A 25236-nucleotide genomic window follows, 5' to 3' on the forward strand; every position below is an offset into this window, starting at 1 on the left:
GTAAATAGCACAAGCTGCACAAATCAAATAGAGGAAAGGACAGCCTTGGTATATGCTGGGTTCTTAAGGGCAGAGTCTGTCACGGATAAAACTTTCCATCCATGTTGCACGTGCTCTGAAAGAATTCTTTTATTCCATAGGAGAGACAAAGTCTCCTGTAGGAATCTGGGTTTGCCTCTAGCTGTATGGATCCAAATGCAGGTGGCCTTGTAGGTTTTTTTTTTTTGCTTAAATATTTTTATTCTGATCTTAAATGCCAAATTAAATGAGTATTTTCTTATACATAGCAGATAAGGAAAAGAAGATTATATTTGAAACTGCAGATCTCTTTATGTAGAGTTTGCTTTCTCTTTTAATTATATAATTCAGTATATAACTTTCAAAGCTCTTCAACTTGTCTCTGATTCTTTCTGGTCTTCAGTTCTCTGCAAATTAAAAAAAATGTTTAAATAAATTCTCTTTCATTCATATTCTCATTTTCTCTCTCCCTCCCTTTCTCCCCTTTCTGGTTTCCGCCCCCCTCCCTCCTCTCTCTCCCTCTCTCCCCTTTCTTCTCCCTTGCCCCCTTTCTTCCTCTTCCCACACACAACCCTTATGGGGAAGGGAAACAAAGTCCATGTAACATATATGCATAATCAAAATAGATTGCTACATAGATCATGTTTGAAATATTTTTTTACTGCATTTCAAATTCGTTATCTCTCCGTCAATATGTGAATTAGCATGCATCATTCTCAGTACTTTGGAATTATGGTTGGTCAATGCATTGTTCAAAGTTTTCAAGTCTTTCAAAGTTGTTTTACCTGATAGTGTCATTGTATAAATGATTCTTACTCCTGTGTGTGTGTGTGTGTGTGTGTGTGTGTGTGTGTGTCTGCATCTGTGTGTCTGTGTCTGTGTGTAAAATTCTCACAGGTCTTCTCAGGTTTCTGTGAAATATCCCTTTCATCTTTTCTTATGTTACAGTAACATTCCATTTATGTTCATATACCATAATTTGTTAATATGCCCAAATTCATAAACATACTTTTAATTTTCAGTACTTTTCTATTACAAAAATAGTTTTAGTAAATATTTTATAAATATTTCCCTCTTTCTTCAGTTTCTTTAAATTAGATATATATAAATCTAATAAGGTCAAAAGGGATGTACAGGTTAATGACTTTGAGGATTGTTCCAAATTGGTTTTCACAGTAACTGGACCAATTCAGAGTTATCTCTGAAGTATCTCCAGCTGTGGTTTTGTTTTTTTTAATAAGATTTGCCATTTTGAACAGTGTGAGATGAAACTTTCAAGGTGCTCTAATTTGCATCTTTCTAATTGTTAGTGATTTGGAGTTTTTTCCCCCCGTGTTTGAATACTTGAATTTCTTCCTTTGAAAACTTCCTGTTCACATCATTTAAACATTTTATCAATTAAAGAATTAGACTTCTTAGTTTGTGAAGTTGAATGATTAGATCAGAGTCTCAGATCTGGAGCCAGTAAAACTCCTAAGTGTGACCCAAACCATATTGAATTAAAAATTGCTAAACATTTAACAAAACAAAATAATAAAATAATGATAATTTAAGATTTTCTAAGCCATCCAGGAGTCTATAGAGATCCATTGCTTTTGAGTTTGGCATCATGGGGCTAAATAATCTTTATACTGTGTCTCTAAATGGTTTATGACAAAAACTTGTTTGATTCTGAGAACAAGTAGAAAAATTCCTTCATGATAATTTTCAAAACTTTGTGGAAATTTTTCACAATATTTAGAGCTTGAAGGGACCTTGAGAGCACTGAGCCCATTTTGTACACGGACTTTTCATTTAATGTGTGGGAATGAAAGCCCAGAGAGTTGAGGTGATTTGACTCCAAATCCAGCCCTCTTTCCATTGTACCACCTTTATGCCTTTCCATTTGATAGCTTATAGTCTGAAACTAATTATGCTGATATGGACCACAGTATTACCATTGCAAATGATGACTCACAAGTTCATATATATATATATATATATATATATACATATATTTCATATTTTGTGATCTTTTTATGGTTCTTCCAGTAGAATTTTATATGGTGACATGAACTTAGTTGATTTTTAATAGATAGTTAAGCATAATTATTTTTAATGTATGCATAACTAAAATAAATGGAAGTTTTCTTTTCATGTCTGGACTTAGTTCCATGCTTCAAAACCCCTAATAAAAGTATATTTAGAAGTGGCTCTCACTTCAGTGCACTGGAATTTGAAGTCATTCTCTGTGTTCACTGGAATGAAAATATACTCCCTTGGAAATAAATATCAGATTAACCAAAATGAAGTAGACTGGAGGGGGAAAAATCTTAAAAGGACACTACAAATTTACTTAAAAGTTTCTCAAAAACCTCTGGGCTCCTAAGGACTGAGTACCTTTTCTATAGAGTTGGCCAACAAGCCTTGAGGGTAAGATAAGTGAATTGCTTTAAAGTAATAGAAATTAGACTGTTTTTAGGGGTGTGTGTGTGTGTGTGTCACACAAATACAAATGTAGACTTGCCTATCCGGCTGGCTTTAATTTTTGTATTGTCCATACCCTGTTGGTTTTCATGTCAGGTTTGCTGGGACATGAAAATTTCTCAAATGCTTTAAAAGAAAAACACCATTCATTAGACCACATAGGATATTATCTTTACTTGCAGTGGTCTGCCCAAAAGAAAATAAATTTTAGTTTCTGAAACCAGCTATCTTGAGGTTTAAAACTAGATTTCTTTTTTATCACTCTGGCTCTATTTTGATAGATGGGCCAACAGTTATTCCCAGGCCAGGCCCCACTTGGTCATCTTGGGACCCTGATTGGCTCAAAATGAACGTAAATAGCAGTTATTTCTGTAATGCCCGGAAACCCTGAGGGTCTTCCTCATCCAGAATGATTCTTTTTGACTATTCAAAAGAGGATATTTTTACCTCATTTCTTTCTTTCAGCCTTAATCACTGAATGGGCATTGCCTCAGTCAAACTGAGACCTTTTAAAAGACCTTAGTTTTAAAAGGTCTAGGTCTCCCACTGTATCCAGGGCCATCTCCAGTCAACTTGATCTGTATCTGGCCACTGGACCAGATGGCTCTGGCATCATCTCCCTGATGTCATGGTCCTCTTTGAAAGTGAAGGACAAACCACAGCAGCAACAACAACCAAGGGTTTAGAAGACATAATAGTGGCACTTTGCTCCAATATCCTGCAAGTTCCCATTCTTTCTTTCTTTCCTTTTTGATCTGTTTTGTTGATCCATTTTTAAAGAACTCAAAATTATTTTACTTTGGCAACACGGTTTTAATAGCTTAAGTACTCATCCTTGTACAGATTAAGATTGAATGAAATTTCTAGCATTTCTGCTTTTTGATATGGTCACACTTATCAGTCCTCATACATTTTCCCTGAAGCGCAGAAATTTAAGTGCCTAGGAAAACAGAAGTGTCATTTTTGTTAGCAGAGCTCACGCTTCTGGACTCAAATACCATTTGAGTTCATCCCAAATGTTGACATTAGAGTGGAATATCAAGGGAGCCTTGTACGCATTCATGATTTCAAAGTGAAGGACAGTGCAGTTAACAACTATTTCTTCTACTTCAGAGATAGCAGCATGATGAGATATGGGCCTGGGAAGAAAAGAATGAATAGTTATCTATTCTGTGCCCCGTTTTCTTTTTTGTCTGAAGTCAGTTCAATTATGATCCAAGTGGAAGGTGGGTCTAGAGTAGATAGAGCTAGTGTTTGCTGGATGATAGAGCAGCAGTCCAAGAGAGTGAATTTGTCCTGTAGGTAGACTAGTATTTTATGTGCACCCCAGAAAAGTTGAATATGATCATTCATGTCTACAACATGTGCTTATTTACTTTGCTGCGTTGACTTATACTGTCCTTGTAGAAAATTAAAGAATGTGTTTAAAAAGTTATTTAAAAAACTCCCAACAGGAATTAACTTAACCCACTATCCCACTAGAAGTAGGTAGTTTAGAAGTAGTTAAGTAAGATTCTGGTAGTCTAGGTAGACTAGTAATACTAGTAATTCATACTTTTCCACTGTTTTGCCAAAAGTCTTCCAAGTTCCCCTGCATTCACCCTATTAAGGCTCTGTCCATTTGTAAATTGGAGGCAACTTTTATTATGTGTCTTGTCTTGATGTAATAGAAATCCCATCTCATCTCTCCATATTTGTGCCATCCCTTCATTGATTATCTCCACTTTATCTGTATATATATTTTGTTTGCATATAGTTTGCATGTTGTTCCCTTTAGAGTGGGAACTCCTTGAAAGCCGGTGCCATTTACCTCCTCTTCCCCCTCTCCCCACCTTTGCACCACATATTGCCTGGAACATGATAGATTAATAAACCATTTGAGCAATTAATAAACCTTTGGGAATAGATTAATAAGAGGTCAGACAATATGGTGGGTAATCCTTCTAGAGTAGATTTTTCTGTCTGAGATGATAATGATAATAGCATCAATTTTTGGGAAATGCTTCATACTTTTGGGGCCTCATAGATCTATGTCACTTCCAGTTTGGTCACTTTTAACTGAGTTCAGGTTAGATCACTTCTCAGGGCCTTATCTATAAAATGAAGGTTTAGATTGGGCAAGGTTACCTGGAAGGATTCTTCCTGTCCCTCTGTGTCTCTGTGTCTCTGTGTCTGTCTGTCTGCTGCTCTTGTTTAATCCTAAAATGTCCAAGGTCAGCAGTTTTACAGATTAAGAGGGCTTGTGACCCAGTCAAGGCCATCCTGTACTAGAACCAAGACTACAACCAGGTCTTCTGATTTATAACACCCCTGCTTTAGCTACTCCACTGATTTTATATATTATTTTTGTGACAGTTAAAGACAGTGTCAAATATGTGAAATTACTTAAATAACTTGTGTGATAGTGAAGAAAGGCTTTATTACTTCACCTGGGGTATTTCTTTTGGTTTGGGAAGAGGAAGGAAGAGACATATTTATATGTTGATTGGTGCCTGTGGTGAGGGGGAAACCAGATTTTCCAAGATATTCAGCAGTAGGAATTGCTCATCTTGCTTTAGAGTCCACACCCACTTATAATTAATTTACTCTGGAATCCACCCTTTTTTCCCCTTTCCCCCCAAAAAACAAACCCCAAAACTATTGCCTTTCAGTTCAAACGGTGCAATTCTGTGATTTCCCTCCTCACCTGGAGTGTAAGGAATACTTTAAATGCTATGGGCTAGAACCTAGTTGAAAATGCTGTGAGGTTTGGATGCATGTTAATTCTGATCCTTTATGATTTACATAAAGCTATAGTGTCAGTAAAGTAAGGACGTCTTCTAGTCTACTGGGGGGATTATAGAACCATTATTTAGAGGTTCTCTAGACTACTGCCTTCATTATAGATAAAGAAATAGATCCAGAGATGTTGACTTGCCCAGGAAGACATAGATGAAAACCAAAACTTGAACCCAAGTTTTCTAACTTCTAAGTCAAGCATTGTTTCCATTGTATCTTAAAGGAGTAATAAAGGGGAATTGTAAAGAGAAGATTTGGCATGTGTAGTCAGGAGTATGGTTCTACTAGAGATTAGAAAATTTGTAAAGGGTTGGGAGAAAGACCGACAACTACTATTTTCCTTGACTGATCATTCCAAATACTTCCATTAGAAGTCCTGGGCAGGAAATAACTGGTGTTCAATTTTCCATCCATCCTCAAGCCAGTCCAATGACTAATACATGATTTTCAGGATGGAGTTTAAGAAGTAAGAATGAGTATTCTATGACAGGAGGCATATACATAGCAAGTTGGATCTAAGGTCACTGCTTTTAGTCAAGAGATGAGATTAATGGTATTCTGTCTCTGCGTAGACACATACTTAGCATTTGTAATATTATACATATACATATGAGGTATGTTTATTTAGTCTGGTCTGCTAGTGATCATATGTGATCTTAATTCCCCAGGATATTATTCTAGGTGCTAAACATCACAGGTGTTCATTAAACACCATAAGATAATTCATGTAAATATTAGTTTTAATATAAGAAAGACTATTTGCAAATTACATATAAATTATTATAAACATATATATGTGTGTCTGTATAAGTATCTTGCATCTTATGAACTATGTCCTGATTGCCTTACCTGATATTATTGTTGATACCTAACTTGGGTGGCCAAGTAATGTTTTTTACTCATTTAGTATATTGAAAAGGAACATCTTCATATTTGATCGGTGTTTAGTTTATTTGGTTCAGTTGGTTAAGCAGAATCATTGTACTATGAGTGTATTTTTAATTTCATTTATCTTATTTTCTTATGTGATACATTGGGTTTAGAATTATTGAGGCATTCTTACAAATCATATATGTTTGGGTTCTTAATTTTTCAATGTTGAAGCTGGTTGTCATATAACTTTTCTTCAGAAAAGTAATATGTTGGCTTGTGGGAACTGGGTAAGCAACAAGAAAGGTTTATATACTTAAAACCAACTGATATGCCAGATTCTTATTATAAAATGCTTAGGTAACTCTTTTTCAACCAAGTGAGGAAAGGCTTCTTCTAGACAAAAGAGAAAACAGATTTTCTTGACATTAGAAATCAAACAAATTCTACTATTTCTGTTGTTAAAACATAATATTTTTTTATTTAAGGTGCCTATTGTGAGAATGGAAAAGTAGATTTTTTTTCCCCATGATCTTAAGTTACCTCTATTCAATGGAAAATGAGATTGAATCATTTTTACCTTTGTTGTGTTTCTCAGATATGAATTCCTATGCTTAAATTATTAATTGGCAAAGAATGAGTCCCCACTGTTTTGTCTATAATTTCAGGCCTACATAGCACTGAAAAATATGCCACCAGATTTGCTAATAATCTCCTAAGGGAACAAGAGGAAGGGGGTATTTTTTTATCTGGTTTACAGGACTTTAATGGGGACATACTCAATACCTCAGCTGATCCCTGGTCTCTTAGAGAGGGAAAACAAAATCTGTGATCAGAAAATGCCATTTACTAAAATGACTCACTGTTTATACCATAAAACTTATTATGTATGTATCTGTTTCTCAAGACAGTCTTAGGTAATCAGTCTCCAAAAGAACCTGGTTTTCCACTCTTAATGTGGAATACATGTCAAGTTTTCCACCCCCTGGCCATAGCATTGACTGTATGAGACTGAGGTAAAGATTAGAGGAAAAGGGCTTTGGATTTTACTTCTTTAGTGAATTGGAAAAGCTTACAAAATTTCCAATTGAAAATTAAAAATTAGATCCTGTTTTGACATCTCCTAAAGCAAAATGTGTTTTAATACCAAGTTAAATGATTTCCACATTTGGAGGGGGAAAAAACCTAGCTATTAGAGTATATGTGATTTTCTCTTAGTCATTAAATACACAGAAAAAATAGGAACTGCCCTATTAGGACAGCTTTTCCTGGATTTAATTGGTGAAGAGAATATAGACCACTGAGATGGTAAAGTTTAGGCTCATCTTCTTCCTTCCTTGCTCCCTTCATTTCTTTCTCTTCCTTCCTGTTCCTTTTTTTTTCTGCCATGTCTCTTTTACTATCTTCTGACTTCTGTTTCTTTCCCTCCCTTCTTCCTCCCTTTTCCCTCCCTCCATCTTTTTTCCTTCCTCTCTCTCCCTCTTCTTTTCCTCCCTCCTCGATTCCTTTTCACCTTAACTTTCTCTCTTCTCCCTGTATTTCTGCCTCTCTTCCTGGCTCATTCATTGAAACTTTTTTTTAAAGGCAAGTTTTCTTGCCTCAGTTTCCTAATTTTGTAAAGTAGGGATAATTATATCTAACAATCCTCATCTTGTATTCTCTGAAGAATACAAATCCAAAGTTAAAGGTGCTGTTCTTTGATTTTAAAAAAAGCAGACTTATAGGTAATGAAGTTAAGGAGGGTGCAGTTGGGAGGGAAAACAGGAAAAGATGATGTTCCTCCCCTTCTAAAGGCTCCCCTCTGCTCTTGTCAGAGAAACAATAGGTGTAGAGTCCCATGCATATGGTTTCATAATGCTGATATTACAACATAACTTGGATATGTAAGTCTTTGTCTGCAGGTCTCTTCTATAGACTCAAATTTGATTCTTTTCAAAAGGAAGTAATTACCAAAATTCTCATTGGATATACCAGAAATAAACCTTATAGTGAAGTTTCAGTGTCAAAAAATCAAACGTTTAACTGTATTAAGTGCATCAACTCTTGTGGATCACTATTTGGTATATTATACTAAGTGATTCTAGTGCCCTGGGAGTTAATTAGTTTTATATAGATATGGAATATACAGGCAGAAAATGGTGTCCATCTCTTCCCCTTAGTATACCCCCCTCTCCTGATTTATCAGAGTTACAAATTATTTTAAAAAACCAGTCAAATGTTAGAAGATGATCTTGCCCTTTACACTTATTCAGAGGGTCCAAATCAATTACTTCTTAGCAACACCCTAATTTTTAGTTCTAAATGATTGATTTTACCTGCTTGCCCACCTAGAGGTAGACTACATTCCCAGGGAAGTATATATTCATTATGACTCCTTTATAACATATAAGTATTTTTCAATTACAATGGTATAAAACTATGAAAGGTGAAGTTATGGATTGTGTCATATATTTAATCATAGCTTCATCTACAGGTTGGGAGATAGCTAGGTGGCACAGTGGATAGAATGGCAGGACAGTGTCAGGAAGACTTGGGTTCACATCCTGTCTCAGACACTTTCTAACTATGTTACCATGATTCAACTCTCTCAACCTCAACTTCCTCATCTATAAAAATTAAAATAAAAATGGCACCTATATCACTACATTGTTGTGATCTACTAGGAAAATAGTTAAAATGCTTTGCAAATCTTAAAGCATTATATAAATGTTATTATTATGTTATTATTTATTATTATCAGTGATCTAGGCATAACTATCAGAGTATATTGGGGTCAATATCTCTAAAACCTGAACAAATGCTCAGCATTCAGGTACTTGTGCATAGCTTTTCTAACTTAAATGAGGGTTGGGATGATGGGAACATGGTTAATATGTCCTCTTTGTTTTCTGTCCACACATATATGTTAGTATTAAAGCTGAAATATGTGTATAAAAATTTAGCCTTTTCACCCCAGTTACAGTTTTATTGTAAATCTGATGTATACTAATTTTAAGCATTTTTCTTGAATTGGACTTATAATTTATGGATTGTGTGGTCTTCAATCCATTTGCTACAGCTGCAATCCTGATAAGTGCTTCAATTATAGCCACAGTATTAGCCTTAAAGACTCACTGATATTTCATGGAAAACTTTGTAAAACATTTTATTTAAAGATAATTATGCTTAAATATCACATTTTCCTTCATTTATTTCTATCCATCTTTTCCTTTAATTATTACTAAGATCATTTGCATGAGAACAGAATCCTTGTTTCCCTCCCCCTTACTCTAAAAATTCTCTGATTCCTCTATGATTCTTGAGCCATTATCTGCCTTTGCCTGGAATCTTTCATCTCCTCCCAACTGGGCATCATCACTCAGTCTGTGAGATCTTAAGAATTCATATGGAGGTTTTATCAGAAGCCTAACTGGAGGGGGGTGTTCCTAGACATCCATGCATAGCATGGTGTCTGACTCATAGCACATGGTCACTGCATTTTGATTCTGTGAGAAAGAGCCACAAAGACTGGAAAAATACAAATAATCTGTTTTTATACCCTTCTGGATGGTAATAAAAGGAAGGAAGGAAACAAAATTGAGCTTAATTTAGTAGTGGGTATATATGGATCCTTCTTATTTTAAAATTTTCTCTGAAGCACAAAACAATGAATGACCATTCTTAAATGAATAACAGCCTCCAAATAATAGCCTGGCAGAGGAAGGAGGGCAGAAGAGGAAACTTGTTGGGAAGGAGGGCAACATCTCTGTTCAGGAAATTAACTGGTAGAGTACTTGAGGCTGTCATAAGGTCATCTCTCTTGGCACACAATCAGATTTATCACTCCTAATAATCTTGGGAATTTATGTACTTAAGTTGTTCTAAAGCAGCTTCTCCCCCTTGGTAGTTAGGGTTCTCTTTTTGTACTAGTTGGACTGGAAATTATTTACTTTTGTCTTCAGTGAAGCGTTGCCATCTTGTCAAGCCTTGGTCGGTTACTAAACAGTATCCAATTTTGAATTAATTTCACCCCTGGCTACTTAATTCCATAATCCTCATTTTGACAAATGGCTCTTGAATTTTTCTTTATCTGGGTTCTGTAATCTTAAAAAAATTGATAACTGAATTTCAGTCTATTTGATTACATTGTAATTCTATGTATCTTATTTTATGCGTTCTAAAATATTCTGAAAAGGGATCCATTGGCCTCACTATATTGCCAAAGCAGTTCATAACAAAAAAGTTAAGGATCCCCGTTTTAAAAAGAATGAATTCTCACACCGAGAGATTAAAACCTTCACTGGCAAATTATTTTGTCTATTAAAATGAGGAAAAGATATAAAGGTGAAAAAAGGAAGCAGGGAAGGAGGAAGGGTAGAAGGATATACTTCTAATCCCTTCCCTTTTTTAAAAGACAAAAAATTATAAATGCCCTTTTGGATTACTCAAGCATATCTTCTAGTTTTGATGTGAAGTAGGGGTGTCCAATGACCTCATTTTGACAGGGTCATCCAATTGTACAGTCTCCATTTGCCATCCTGTTTTGGAACTGAACCATACATGGGCATAGAGCCAACCTCCTGGGGAGCTTGGCAGTATGCCATCTTAAAGTGAAATGAAGCCCTAGCAAATGAACCAGCTGCTGGGCTTAGCGCAGAAGGACACCTTTATAGCTTCAGTGGAAGGAACTTAAGAGTTATTTGCATAACATGCAGCAAGTCCATTAGGTGAATTGGCAGTAGATTTGCAGCCATGTAGCCATTCATACCATCTTTTTTTCCTTGACCATGTTTGGGAATAGGTCTCTATTCTGAGAGAGAGGAGAGAGAAACAGACGTGTGTATATGTGTGTATGTACATGTGTATGTGTGTGTGTGTGTGTTGGAACATATGCTAAATAAAAGACCATGACATTCTTTGACTCCTAGAAAATGAATATAAACTATTTCTGACACTCCTCATTTTCCCTTTTACCCTTAGAAGTAGAGTGCTAGGTAGAGTGGAAAAACTTGAATTTTATTTATAGTAGGGAAGTGGTTAATAATCTATTATTACAAGTAGTGGTGTATACTGCAGGGCTGATTAAGTCTAGTAAAACTAATCCAATAGATTTTCTTTAGAAATATCAATTTTGATTAAAATTACATTATTTTATAAGTACACTAAAGAAATTTGCTATTGAAAAACTTTATATTAATAGACATTACATGTTTTATCTACTTTTTTATAAGATAAATATTAATTCCTTTATTGATTTACAGAAAATGGGGCTATATCCATAAAAATGCATGTTAGGACATGGATCTATAAGGTAGCTGTTGTTCCTATTTCCCAACCTCACTGTACTTTGGAACTAAAGAAATCACTACTCTTGAACAGCTTTCCTAAAATTTTGAATATATAGAGACATGTATATCATGTCTATGTATTATAGTCCTAAAGAAACGACTTTGCGTAGGATCATGCACACAATAATTGCAAAAAACTGAGGAAGGGAAGAGACAGTTAAGAAGACCAATACAATATGTTGACCTGACTTTGAACTGGCACTGTTTCCTATGTTGTTTGAGCTATTTATGAATGACAAGTACATCCTGTATCCATTGTAAAGGGTTTTTCTTAACATTTTTTATTGATACATTTTGCTTTTTCATCACCTTATTTTCTTAATAGATCCTTTCCTCTTCCCTATAACCAGAGAACCATCCCTGTGGGGGGGGGAATGGTTTTATAAAACTAACCCATCATCTGAGTCTGACAGTGTTTGCAACCAATGGCCCTCCACCACTATAGAGAAGGGAAGAAGCATCTCATCTCTTCTTCAGAGCCAAACTTTTGTTCAATTTTGAAAATGGAATTGCTTTTTTATGTTTTTTTTTTTAGTTTTTGCTAGGCAGTGGGGTTAAGTGTCTTGCCCAAGGTCACACAGCTAGGTAATTATTAAGTATCTGAGGCTGGATTTGAACTCAGGTACACCTGACTCTAGGGCCGGTGCTCTATCCACTGTGCCACCTAGCCATCCCGAAAACAAAATTGTTAATTGGTATACATACATCTGCCTTTTTTTGGACTTTATAACACTCTCTCTCTCTCTCTCTCTCTCTCTCTCTCTCTCTCTCTCTCTCTCTCTCTCTTTCTTCCAGTTTGGAATTGAACCAGTGTTTTTCATGGGATTAACTAACCTAGTTGATTGGCTGTAGTTCTTTGTTATACAGGGCACTTCTAGTCCCTCTGTGTTCACTATTTCTTCCCTTTGTTATATCTAAAGATAGGTGTTTCCAAAAAATTTTCTTCTTGACTCTTCTTTAATTTTCCACATTTCTCCTTTGACCATTTTATTCATTCCCTTGATTTCAGTTACTACCTGTATTCTGAAGGTTCACAGATTTATATTCCATGTCTTTTTTTCTCTTTAGATCTCCAGAATTATATCTATACCCACTTTCAGAATAATAGTTTGAATGTCTTAATAGCACTCCTGAATTAGTGTTCTCAAAACAGTCTATTTTTCCCTAACCCTTTTCTTTTTTTGACTTCCCTTCTTTCTATGACATGATCATTTAATTAGTCTCTTGTATTTGCCAGTTTGGGATTAAATTTATTTTTTCATCTCTTTCCTTTACCCCTAATGTCCAATAAATTGCTAGAGTCTTTTGATTTCATTTCACAATTATCTTTCCTTTTCACATGACTGTCCTAATCTAGGTTCTCATTAACACTTACTTGGATTATTACATGGGCCAGATAGATGACAGTGAAGAGAGAACTAGACCTGAAATCAGGAAGAACCATCTCCCTAAATTCAAATCCAGCCTTGAACTCTTACTAGTTGTATGATCCTAGACAAGTCATTTCACCCTGTTTGACTCAGTTTTTTCTCATCTGTAAAATGAACTTGAAAAAAAATGACAAAATCATTCTAGTGCCTTTGCCACAAAACCCCCAAATGGGATCATGAAGAGTCAGACATGACTGAAACAACTAAACAATACCATTCAAGTGCTACATAGTCTAACAGTTGTTACTGTCTTCACTCTCCTCTTTACCACATTCTTCCTTCCTGCTGTTTCCAGAATCATATTTCTTAGGCTTAGCTAAGTCCTGGGATTTCTTTCCTTTAAAAAGAAAACAAACAAAAACAACTTGGTGACTCTCGGAAGAGTCCCAACTAAAGTTCAGACTCTTCTTCTTGGTTTTCACGTGCTGTGGCTACCTTACTGTGTTAGCCTCCTCCCACATTTTCTCCTTATCACATTCTATAGTCTGACTAAACTGAACTGCTCACTCTCCCAAGAACATGCTCTGTATTTGGTGTCCCTCTCCCTTTGCTCAGGAAGGTATTCATTATGCCTGTCATGTATTTATTCTCCCTCAATTCATTGATTAAATTCCTTTTGTCCCTTTGGTAGGAAGAGTGGGAGAAATGAAACAAACCCTGTTTGGGAGGAAGGGTGTGTTTTATTTTGGCTTATCGATCACTTCCGTTAAACACTGGTTCTCATCATACCTTCCTTTTAAGTACACACACATAGACACACATGTGTACACATACACGCACACACACACACACACACCCAGGAAATTGTACTATGGCACTTGCAATTGATAGTATATGTAGCTTCATTTCTCTTTAGCTTTTTATCTAAGGATGTACATTTTACATTAACCATTATTGTTGTTTGCTTTGACCTATTGTCAACATTTGCTTTATTGTAGTCATTAAATTTAATTTCTTTCCTTTGTATAACTTCATAACAGTCTTCTTAGTTTTCCCTAAATTCTTTCTACTATTTTCCTTGTGAATAGGTATAGGTACTGGATGTGTGATTTTTCTTGGTCTGGAGAATTTCCAAGGTAGAAATCTCTTTCTACAGATTCTAGTCTTTAGTTTCTCTGTACCAATTCATCTTTGGGATAATATTGAAATAGTATGTGAATTGTCTAAGGTCACATAGCAGTGTTAATGACAGAATTGGAACTCAGATCTTTCTAGCTATAAAGCCTGAAACTGTCTCTCTTCCTTGTAGCACAATAATATTTGTTACAGTCACATCAGTTTGTTCAGCTGTTCTCTCAAATGTTGAATATAAAATTTATTTCTACCGTTTTACTATTATAAATGGTGTTACTATAAATTTTTTGGTGCACTTAGGACCAATCTTTCTGACATTGACTGCCTTGAGGGATATAAACTCAGGAGTAGGATTACTAAATCACAGCAGTCATAAGATGATTCAGAAGCTTTGCTAGACAATTCCAAACTGTTTTTGTTAGCGATTAAGCCAATTCATGGTTTCACTAGCAATAAATTATTGTACCTGTATTCTCACAGCATCTCCAACATTGAAATGTCCATTTTCTGCCATTTTCATGTATTTAAATGATACTTTGAAGCTCCAGTGAGTATACTGTTGAATTTGAAGTTAAATTTGAGTTCAAATTCTGCTTCAGGCACTCTTATTAGCTATGTCTCTTATTCTCTTTCAGCTTCAATTTCCTCATTTGTAAAAATGAATATAATAAATGCAGTTACTTCATAGAACCATTGTGAAGATAAAATCAGATTATATAATATATATGAAATGTGTATATATTATATACATATGTTTAGTTATAGACAGATATGCATGTTATATATGGTATACCTGTAGCATGTTGTGAAACTTAAAATGCTATATAAATGTTAACTGTATTATCTATTTTTGGAAATGTATATTTCTCTTTTTTTCAAGTACTTTTCCCCCCCATAGTTGTTGATAGTTTGATTTTCTTTTTTTGAAAACTATTCCTTATTAGTCATTTAAAGCTCAACTTTATTGCTGTATACTTTTGGTATATTTTTCCTCTGATATTACTTTGTTTTGAAACTCTCTACCACACTTACTATAATCTGGAATCTCTATTAGTTTCTTACATAGTATTCTGTATACAGAACATACATATATATATATGTATATATACATATATATATATATATGTTTCTCAAATCAAGTCTGGGTAGGTCATTCAGTTTTACTATGTTCTATTAACACAATATTAATCTCTAACCCTAGTTATTCCTCTTGCTATTAGATGCTTATTTTCTCAAGGGAGATAAAGTGGATAGATAAGTCACAGATATTCCCCATCAGAGAAATAAGACATCCTCATATGAAAACAATGATCTTCTGTGATAAGTATTTTCAAGTGTGCTTGAATGAGTTCTTCTAAAGCAGAAGCAAAGATCTTAGATTTCACCTCCTATAAGGGACCCATTAGCTAACCCAACTACATGCGTGAACTCTCATTCATCATCCTCAATGTCAACATCTGATTATCTTCTACTCTCCTCAAATTTGTTCCACCCTTAATTCTGACTCCCATTCTTTCCCCTCTCCTTCCCATCACTCACTCTTTATCTCTCAAGCACCATATATATTGCCTTAGATTCATTAACAATAACCTTGATTACTGGTTCAATCATATTTATGATGGCAGCTTTTAGACTCACTGAAACTTGATTAAACTTTGTTCAAATAGCATTGTGTTCTGGTATCATTGTTTTTTTTCTCTTCTACTTAATTTTCCTCTTAAAAATACTTTTGCAAGAATCTTTGATTCTGTGTGTTGAATCCAAGCTGCTTTATATAATGCTATCTCTCTATGCCTTTAATTTCTGCCCACCCTCACCCCCAGGTTCTTTAAAGTTCTTGTCTGAATAGTTTATCTATATATCATATCTGTATTCCCCCTCCTTTTTGTTGGAAGTTTTATTAATACTTTTTATTTTCATATCAATTAGTTTCCAAAACATTTCTTTCTCTACATTGAATCCTGCCATTAATATAACAGGTTAAACAAAACCTACACAACCAACCATATCTGATGGTTTGTCCACATTCTTCATCTATAGTCTTCCATCTGTAATTAGAAGAGGGAGTCAGAGTAGTTCTTTGGGTTTAATTGGATGACATATATGTTATTTTATATCTTTTATGAAATACACAATTGACCTCTTGAAACATTATTGAAGCCCTGTTCTTGCAACTCAAAGGCAAACTGGCTTAGTGATTAGATCTGGCAACAGTTTAGTAGAGTGCACATTGTCTTATTGCTAGTTGGCTCTTGGGAAATAAAGTTTTCAGCTACAAGTTTTGAAAATTTGCTACTAAATTATAGTGTGGGAATCAATGGAGAGAATACCCCCAAATTTATAGTCTTTAAGTTTGTGGTGAAATTTAACTACAGACTCAAAATGATGATGATAAGGTGTTTTTGTTTTAGAAAGAAACTTACAGTGATTTATTCCTTTCCTCTAAAACCCATCACAGGCTCCCACATTTTATTCAGTCATAAGACATTTAGATAGACAACTATTATAGTAATTTATAACTATGCCAGGATCTAGAAGCTAGAGATTTCAAAATTTGAATGGAGACAAGATTATTCTAAGATTTAGAGAAGGTGATATGAGGAATATTATTTTTACTTCTAATGGTTTTTATCCTTTGACTATTTCTCTTTTTAGTAAGGTTGGTTAAAGGTAAGTGGGGAATAAATGAAGAAAGATGGAGCCAAACTTCTATCAGCTCTTATTTGTTTCCTATTCTAAGTCATGTAAAAGAGAAGTTAATTGATAAGTTTTTCATTTTCTTAGATTTCATTGCTCTTATCCACCTCTTATCCACTGAAACACAATTCATTGTACATAGTAGGCACTTAAATATTTATTGATTGATTGACAAGTGCTTCTTTCATTCATTATAATTGGCATCTGGTTATTAGCTATATTTCCTCTGGTTGCATAGCATAGTCACATGCAATTGAAGGTCTCTGAGTTTTCTACAAATTTCGCTAGATCCCTATAAAGGAATATATTACCCCACTTAGTGCTGCTTCAAGGATGATGCAGAATTGTGTAACTTAAAAGTTGTATTTAAGTATTATATAAGCAGCATAAATGGTCTTGGGTGCACATAGGTCATAAAGTACATTAATAACAATCGATCAGCAAGAATTGATGGACCAGAGAGAGCTACTGGAAAGTTATTATTTCCTATATGCTGCTCAGTCTTCACTTCCTCTTTCTCTGGGATGATTTAGTGAGAGCTATTTTGGTGGAAAGGGATGTACTTTTGATTTGAAAATTATCCTTGATCCTTTTAAATATCAACAGTTCCCTCATTATAATAGTGCTGAGCCAGATGAAGAGTATGTAGTTAACCTCTTCCCCTCTCATACTTGTCCCACAGTAGTGAGGTTGTTCACCTGGACTGACTTCATATCACTCTGACCATTCATTTTTACCACATACTAAAAGATCATTCTGAATTTTCTGATTGCCAAAGGAAAAAAAGCTTCTGTGGGATTCAACAGCATGTAGATCTAATGGATAGGGAATGGTAAAGAAGGCAAGAAACTCTTACAACAAAGTATCTCCTACCCTTCCCCAAACCCATCCCCAGTACAAGATGCCACAAGAGTCAACTAGAGGCAATTCTTAAATTGTTAGGTTAGTTAAGATTTTGAAATTTTCCAACTAAGTTTTACTTTCATGATTATACCACTACCATCACCATCACCATCATCATTACTGTCACTAAAGAGATGCAGTTTTTCCCTTTTATTGGCAAGTCAAAAAACAAAGTACTTAAGGCTGTCATCAACTGGGAAAATAATAGTCTTCTTTCTCTTTTTAAATTCAGCTAAAATTAGCAGAACAGTTAGAAGATTAATATATTTAAGATGAAGAAGGTGGAGACCTTGTGATATCTTTAGTGATCAAAGATATACTATGTATGAATGTTGTGTACTTGCATAGATGGTTAATTACCTGCTTTAATTATATAGTGTTGAATTTCAAAGGTTTATTTACTTCAAAATATTCCTGTGAAGTCGACGGGGCAGAAGTTATTTTTTTAAGAGATGAAGAAAGTAAGTTTCAGATAAATTAGGTTTGATATAAGGAAAAACAGTCCTGTTCACCCCCAAAGTGAAATGGGCTGCCTTGGGAAGAAATAGATCGCCCCCTCACTAGAGATTTTCCAAAGAAAGGTTTGATGCCCACTTGAGTATTATGGAGGGGATTCTTCTTAAATTGTTTGGATTACAAGGAGCCTCTTTCCACTCTGAAATAATTATGTGAATCATAGATATAGAGATTATTTAATCCCAAATTCCCAATGAATATGCAGTTCTTCTCTCTATACCAGACTTGAGATGAGCATAACATAAGAGTAGCTATACTTTGATCTCAAATATGAATCTGTGCTTTTGGTTTATCATCAAACTATTCTTTCACCTACTAATTCCATTGAGGCTTTCCTTTTCTTTTTTTGGTGGGGGGGTGGTGGTATAGTCTATGTGCTAAGTGGAAGAATGGATAGGATGCCAGACCTAAAGTCAGGTAAACTCATCTTTCTGAGCTCAAACTTGACTTCTGACACTTGCTAGCCATGTGACCCTGGGCAAGTCACTTAAAATCCTGTTTGCCTCAATAATTATCTATAAAATGAATTGGAGAAGGAAATAATAAACCATTATAGTGTCACTGCCATGAAAACTCCAAATGGAGTCACAAAGAGTCAAGCATAACTGAAATGCCTGAGCAACAATAATATGTTGTAATAGAAAGAACATAGATCTGGATTTAGGACTAATACTTAAATTTGAATTCTGCCACTGACCCTTCCTAGTTTTTAACCATCCACTAGTAAATTATTCTCTCCTCTTCTATTTCCTCATCTGCAAAATGTGACTTGTAGTATTAGAGGAGTCAGATGAGAAAGTTCATACAATACTATGCAGATTTTTAATTGTTAAATTGTTATCTGAGGTTATTGTGTCTTTTTTCTCCTTAAAATTGGAAATGATTGGAATTCAGTAATATCTGGAATTTCCTATACAAATGAATTAGATTTAAAAACCAGACAACTTTTGCATTAATCTTTTGAGCTAACATTTCAGTCATAGAAACTGAAGTACTGCCCCAGAAAATATGGAAATTTGCTAGTTTGGATTCGTTACTCCAACATTCTATCCTTCCTCTAGAAGGTACAAAGTTATTCACACATGCAAATTCATGAGTTCATAAAATACTGTAGTGACAGAAAGGTAGCGGTACTGAGAGACTGGACTAGGTCACTTCTGAGATCTCTTCCAACTCTGTAGTTCTGTTGGAAACTGTGCCCACTTTGGAGGGAGAAACTGAATCATAGGCCTGAAAATATTCATATAAAGTTCATGGCTGAAATGTCTAGGGAGGTTTGCAAGACTAACACTTTATATTTTGATTTTATGAGGTGATAGCTACCTCAAATTTTTGGTGTTTATTTTTGACTCTATTTTATCAAAACATTTTTTTTGCAGGATTTGCACAACCTGAAATATGTACATTCCTAATGATAATTTTTCTCCTTTTCATTGTAGATAAAAGAAGTATGTTTACTCAGATGTCAAACCAAACACTGGTGAACAAGAAGGAAATTTTTCAAAATCATCACAAGTGACATTGATGGGTTCTTTTTTGCTTTGAAGAATTGATAGTCTGATGATTCTTTTGTCTTGAAATAACACACACACACACACACATGTACACGCACACACACAGATAAATAACGTAGACAATAAAGAAAAACAAAACTACCAGCTGACAAAGACAACTAGACAAGAAGTTCTCTTCTCTGCATTTAATGTGGTAGCAACCTCTTCCTGGTTATTTATGCCGTAAATAAAAATGTGATTCCAACGGCACCAGGCTTCCTAGTTAGACTTGTCTCACTGCTTGCCTGTGAGTGGTCATGAGTGATCCACGACAGTCCCAGGAAGAGACGCACCAGTTCACCAGAGCCTCTTCAAAGTTTAAGGATTCTCCACGCACCATGCAGTCAGATGATTATTTTGCTCGAAAATTTAAGGCCTTGAATGGCAACATGGGGCCTCCTACGTCTTTGAATGTTTCAAATGTCAGTGAAAGTGGGGGTCCAGCTAATGGCACACCAGCTATGCCCAAAATGGGTGTTAGAGCAAGGGTCTCTGAATGGCCTCCCAAGAAGGACTGCTCAAAGGAGTTAAGTTGTAAGGCATTATGGGAGAGCCGATCACAAGCCAGTTATGAAACTGCTGTGGCAGCAGCAGTCATGCAGAATGGACAAAATGACCAAGGTGATGGACAGCAAGAGGAACAGCTTGATATGGAATTTGCAGAGACCAAGTACACAATAGGAGATATCTTTATGCATTCTCCACAACGAGGAGGACTTCATCCCATAAGGCAGAGAAGTAATAGTGATGTCACCATCAGTGATATTGATGCTGAAGATGTCTTAGACCAGAATGCTGTTAATCCAAATACTGGGGCAGCCCTCCACAGGGAATATGGAAGCACTTCTTCAATTGATAGGCAAGGTTTGTCAGGGGAAAACTTTTTTGCAATGCTCAGAGGGTACAGAGTAGACAATTATGAACACAAAAATCTCACCCCATTTGGGTTTCCAGAGTTCTTCCACTGTGATCCTACGATCTCTCCCAGTCTTCATGCCGCAGCACAGATTTCTAGAGGAGAATTTGTGCGAATCTCAGGGTTAGACTATATGGACAATGCCCTGCTGATGGGAAGAGACAGAGAAAAGAATTTTAAGCGGAGATTAAAATCAGAATCAGTGGAAACGTCCCTTTTTCGGAAACTGAGAACTGTCAAAAGTGAGCATGAAACTTTCAAATTCACATCCGATCTGGAGGACAGTCGACTTGAGAGGAGCATTCGCCCGTGGAATTGTCAGAAGTGTTTTGCTCATTATGACGTTCAGAGCATTTTGTTTAATATCAATGAAGCCATGGCTACCAGGGCTAATGTGGGAAAAAGAAAAAATATAACCACTGGCGCTTCAGCAGCATCACAGACTCAGATGACAACAGGCCAGGCAGGAAACTGTGAATCTCCTTTGGGAAGCAAGGAAGATCTCAACTCCAAGGAGAACCTTGATGCTGATGAGGGCGATGGGAAAAGCAATGACCTTGTGCTGAGTTGTCCCTATTTCAGGAATGAGACAGGTGGGGAGGGAGACCGAAGGATTGCACTTTCTAGGGCAAACTCAGCTTCTTCCACTATGGGCGAAAACTGTTCCTTTGAGTCTTCTCTCAGCTCCCACTGCACAAATGCAGGTGTTTCGGTTTTGGAAGTGCCAAGAGAAAACCAGCCAATTCACAGGGAGAAAGTGAAACGTTACATCATAGAACACATTGATCTTGGAGCCTACTATTACCGTAAATTTTTCTTTGGGAAAGGTAAGACTCGAATTTCTTGTATGGTTGAATGGTTCTTTCAATGATCATACTTTAAGGTGAAAATAAAAGTTGCGTTTTGTTTTATTTATATATCTAATCTTTGTTATATATTTAATAGCAAGATGGTGCTAGAATGATAACTATTTAGAGCTATCCATTAACATGACTCTTCCAGATCCTCTTTGGGCATCCCTACATGAAAATTCCATCTCTTGCCTTTTGTTTATTCTGGAATTAGTTACATGGAAATTTCCTCTTTCTAGCAACAATAGCCACAACTGACATAGTACTTTCAGGTCTATAAAGCAGCTTATATTAGCAGCTCCTTTGGGCCTTAAAACAATTCTGTGTACAGATGTAATGGATGTTACTATTTTATAGCTGAAACAGTGGAAACTTGGAGAGGTTTAAGAGACTTATTTGTGGACACTGCTAGCAAATATGCAAGGTGGCATTTGAATCTAGGTTGTCCTGATTCCATGGACACTTTTCTGCCGTCCATCATTAAGGTTAGGATATGACTCCAAAGTTAGTTCTCCTTAAAAGGATTTTCTTGATTATCATTACACTCTGATTACTTTCTTATTATGTTATGCTCTCATTTTTTTCCCACCAAAGCAGAAAAGCAGTTCTGCCTAGTCTGGTAGAGGAAATGAAAGTTGACTACCATTCATCAATGTATGAATAAATAAATGAATGAATGAAGCACTTACTAAGTATTTTTGCCAGGTGCAAAGCACTGTGCTGAGTTAGTGAGCTCTTAAATAGATAGAAAAGCAGGAGTTAGCAAGGTCTCAGAGAACTCACATTCTGATGTTGGAGAAAACAAAAGTGGGAGGGTTTCAGCTATAAACCAGATGGAAATGTCACTTGGTCTTTAGGTGAAGTGACAAAGCAGTTGCTAAGGCTTCCTTTTTAATGTTATTTTTACAGATAAGGTTATTTCAGTTTCTGATTTTGTTGAATTATTTCATAGTACCACAGACTTTGAAGACAGGGATTTTCTTTTATGGATCTTCAGTTGATATGGCTGTAGTACCTGCAGACTAGTTGCTAGGCTGCATTTCCAAAAGGGTTTTTTTCCAAGATGATGCCTGAGGGTGTTAGCTAACTTCTAAGTAGCTAAGGATGATACTCCCAAGGCTCTTAAACTTAGGGTCTAGAGTTGACCTCATCAGGGTCTGTACCACCAGTGGATGGATGGTTTTTTAATCTAAATAGGTAACACATGTATTATTTTGTCTCATTTGGGAATAGAATTACTCTTTGGAAAAATATGTTCTTGGTTAATTTGGATTAGGTAGGTCAAAATATTGGTCCTCTCATGTGAACCAAAATCACATTACCTCTATCAAAGTCACTTTGCTTTGTTGCTAGATGAGACAAAGTCTCAGAGCCCAGTACATGGGGATGTTCTGTTTTTGTCTTTTTGGTTTGGTTTATTTATTTTATGTTATTACAGTAATCTTGTTGTGAGAGTTGAGATAAACCCCCCTCCTTCAAAAATACATGAGAAACTTCAAAAATAGTGAGAGAGAGAAAAATATCTACTTCAGTCTGTGTTCAGATTCCAATGGCTCCATCACTGGGATGATTTTTTTTGCTTTATCATAAGTCCACCAAAGAATTTGTTTCAGTATTTTCCCACAGTGCTATTACTAGTTGTATTTCCCTCTACTCTATTCCTTCCCAATCTCATTTATTCTATCCTCTCTCTCCTTTCACCCTGTCCCTGTCCAAAAGTGTGCTGCATCTGAGTACCCTCTCCCATGATCTTCCCTCTCTTCTATCACATATTCTCCCCTTCACTCCCCTAATTCCCCTTTATCCCATCCCTTTCTTCTCATTTTTTCCTCGGGTAAGATAGATTTCTATAACATATTAAGTGTGTTATTTCTTCTCTGAGCCATTTCTGGTGAAAATGAAGACTCACTCATTCCCCTCCCCATTCCACTCCACTGAAAAAGCTTTTTCTTGACTCTTATGTGAAATATCTTGGGGCTGTTCTTTTTTAAAGAACCAGATCTGTGGCAGGCAAATTGATAAAGCAAGACTCTGGTGTCATTGAGAGAATAATGGATTGAGACCTAGAATTCTTAGGTTTTTAACCCTACCTCTTGATATCTCCTATCTCATGGGCAACCTCTGTAGGTTAAAGGGGGATAATAATACCTGTTACACCTACTTCATGAGGTCATTGTGAGGGTCAAATGTATCAAGTCACTATATAAACTTCAAAAGCACATATAGATGATTAGTAGTGGAAGTCATGATGGATATTAGATTATTCAGTTAAAATTGTGCTTCATCCTCTTCTTAGGGTCGACCATGTTTAAAGGGCTTTTCTGACTCTTGGGTCCTTGATTTTCACAGTTTGAGTCTTCCCTTATGCTGTCCACATTTTTAATTCATTCCTGACCACTTCCATAGGTGATTTAGGAATGAGAATGAGATTGTAATTTTTATATCTGAAGAGCTCTGGGACCTTCTCTTTTCCTAATTCCTTCCTTTGCTACTGAGGTTCAATATCGAGTTACATAGTAGCATTTACCTAAGCAGTTGGAGGAAGAAATTGGTTTCTCATTAGGAATTTTTATCCCTCCTAGAGTTATATCAGGTCTAAACGAATTCTTCCTTGATTAGGACTCAATAGACTATCATTTATTCAAAGTGTTTGCCCTTTGTAAACTCTCAACTGCTCCTTTTTGTCTTTACCTCTTTCTTTTTCTACATTTCTTTCTGCTCTCTTCTTTTCCTCTTCTATTATTTCCTTTTCTCCTTCCTCTCCTTTTCCCTTTCTTCTCTTTTCTTTCTCCCTCTTCTTTATTTTCCCCCTTCTTCCTTGTCTCCCTTTCCTTTTCCCCTCTCTCCTTTCTTACCTCCCCTTTTCTGCTCTTCTCCCCACTTCCTCCCTTTCCTTGCCCCACACTTCTCTTCATAATAGACTCTTTTTGACCCTTTGTGAGAGCCTAAGTTGTTTCATGGTGCTATTTTATAGCTCCATGGCATCCTCTCTGGGATCATTCTTTTTCTTTGAAGTTTGGAGGTTACCACTCTGTACCAGCTGGTCTAAGGAAGAGAAGAAAAGAATGGGAGGGGGGCGGATAGCAGGCTGCAAGCTATTGCTCATTCCTCTCTATTTCCTCTTCCAGTGGAGCTGATGGATCTCTGCCCCTGTTTCTTCTATATGTAGCTCTTCCCAGTGACCCAATGAGGGAGTGAAAATAAAATTGGTTCCAACAGCCTGAGTTGCAGCTCTTGCTGATTTCCCTGGAAGCAGGGAAGGGCGGGGGGGGGGGGGAGCCCAGATTCTTGAATGGGGCAGTAAGTGGTAAGATGAAGGCAAGTAGGCAAGGGAAAGGGAGATTCATTCACCCCTTTTATTATCAACACTTATAAGTTATGGCACTGTTTTCTTAAAAAATGCAGCTAGGCACAGTCTGGCAGAGTTTGGAATGCTTTGATTAGTACCTTTGTGTTAGCAGCCCCCAGGTGAGGAATAGACCGGATGATGGACTAGTAAGTCTAGCTGTGGCACTCTTCAGGATGGATCACTTAGTGAAGACTTAGACTTCATTTTCAGGTGAATGAAAGAATTTTTAATCACTAGAAAATGTTGAAACAGGCAGACTTGGGGAAAAAAGCAACAAGTTGTGGTCTATTAGGCAGTTAAATATCAGAAGGCTATTTTTGTTGAAATATCATCTTACAACAGATATAATCACAGCTGGTACTAGGAATGATGAAAGAGGAATAATTTGACAGATTAATCTGTGTTTCAAAATCACATATATGACTCTTAAGCCTCTGTCTAGTTGTTTGTTGTTTGTTTTTTTCCTCACTTGTGAAATGAAACTCCAG

At 36.0% G+C, this 25236-nt stretch overlaps 1 protein-coding gene across 10 annotated transcripts in view; it reads left to right on the plus strand.

Moving 5' to 3' along the window:
* SIPA1L2 (signal induced proliferation associated 1 like 2) overlaps positions 1-25236 on the plus strand; it is a 253060-nt gene that overhangs the window by 112033 nt on the left and 115791 nt on the right. For all 10 annotated transcript variants that reach the window (XM_074223003.1, XM_074223001.1, XM_074223000.1 and 7 more), the window contains one exon: positions 19519-21375. In XM_074223003.1, coding sequence (XP_074079104.1) covers positions 19890-21375 — 1486 coding nt within the window. In that variant the 5' untranslated portion in view covers positions 19519-19889. The remainder of the gene's footprint in view (positions 1-19518; positions 21376-25236) is intronic.

This window comes from Macrotis lagotis, chromosome 2 (genome assembly GCF_037893015.1).
Source record: "Macrotis lagotis isolate mMagLag1 chromosome 2, bilby.v1.9.chrom.fasta, whole genome shotgun sequence".
Taxonomy (NCBI): Eukaryota; Metazoa; Chordata; class Mammalia; order Peramelemorphia; family Peramelidae; genus Macrotis; species Macrotis lagotis.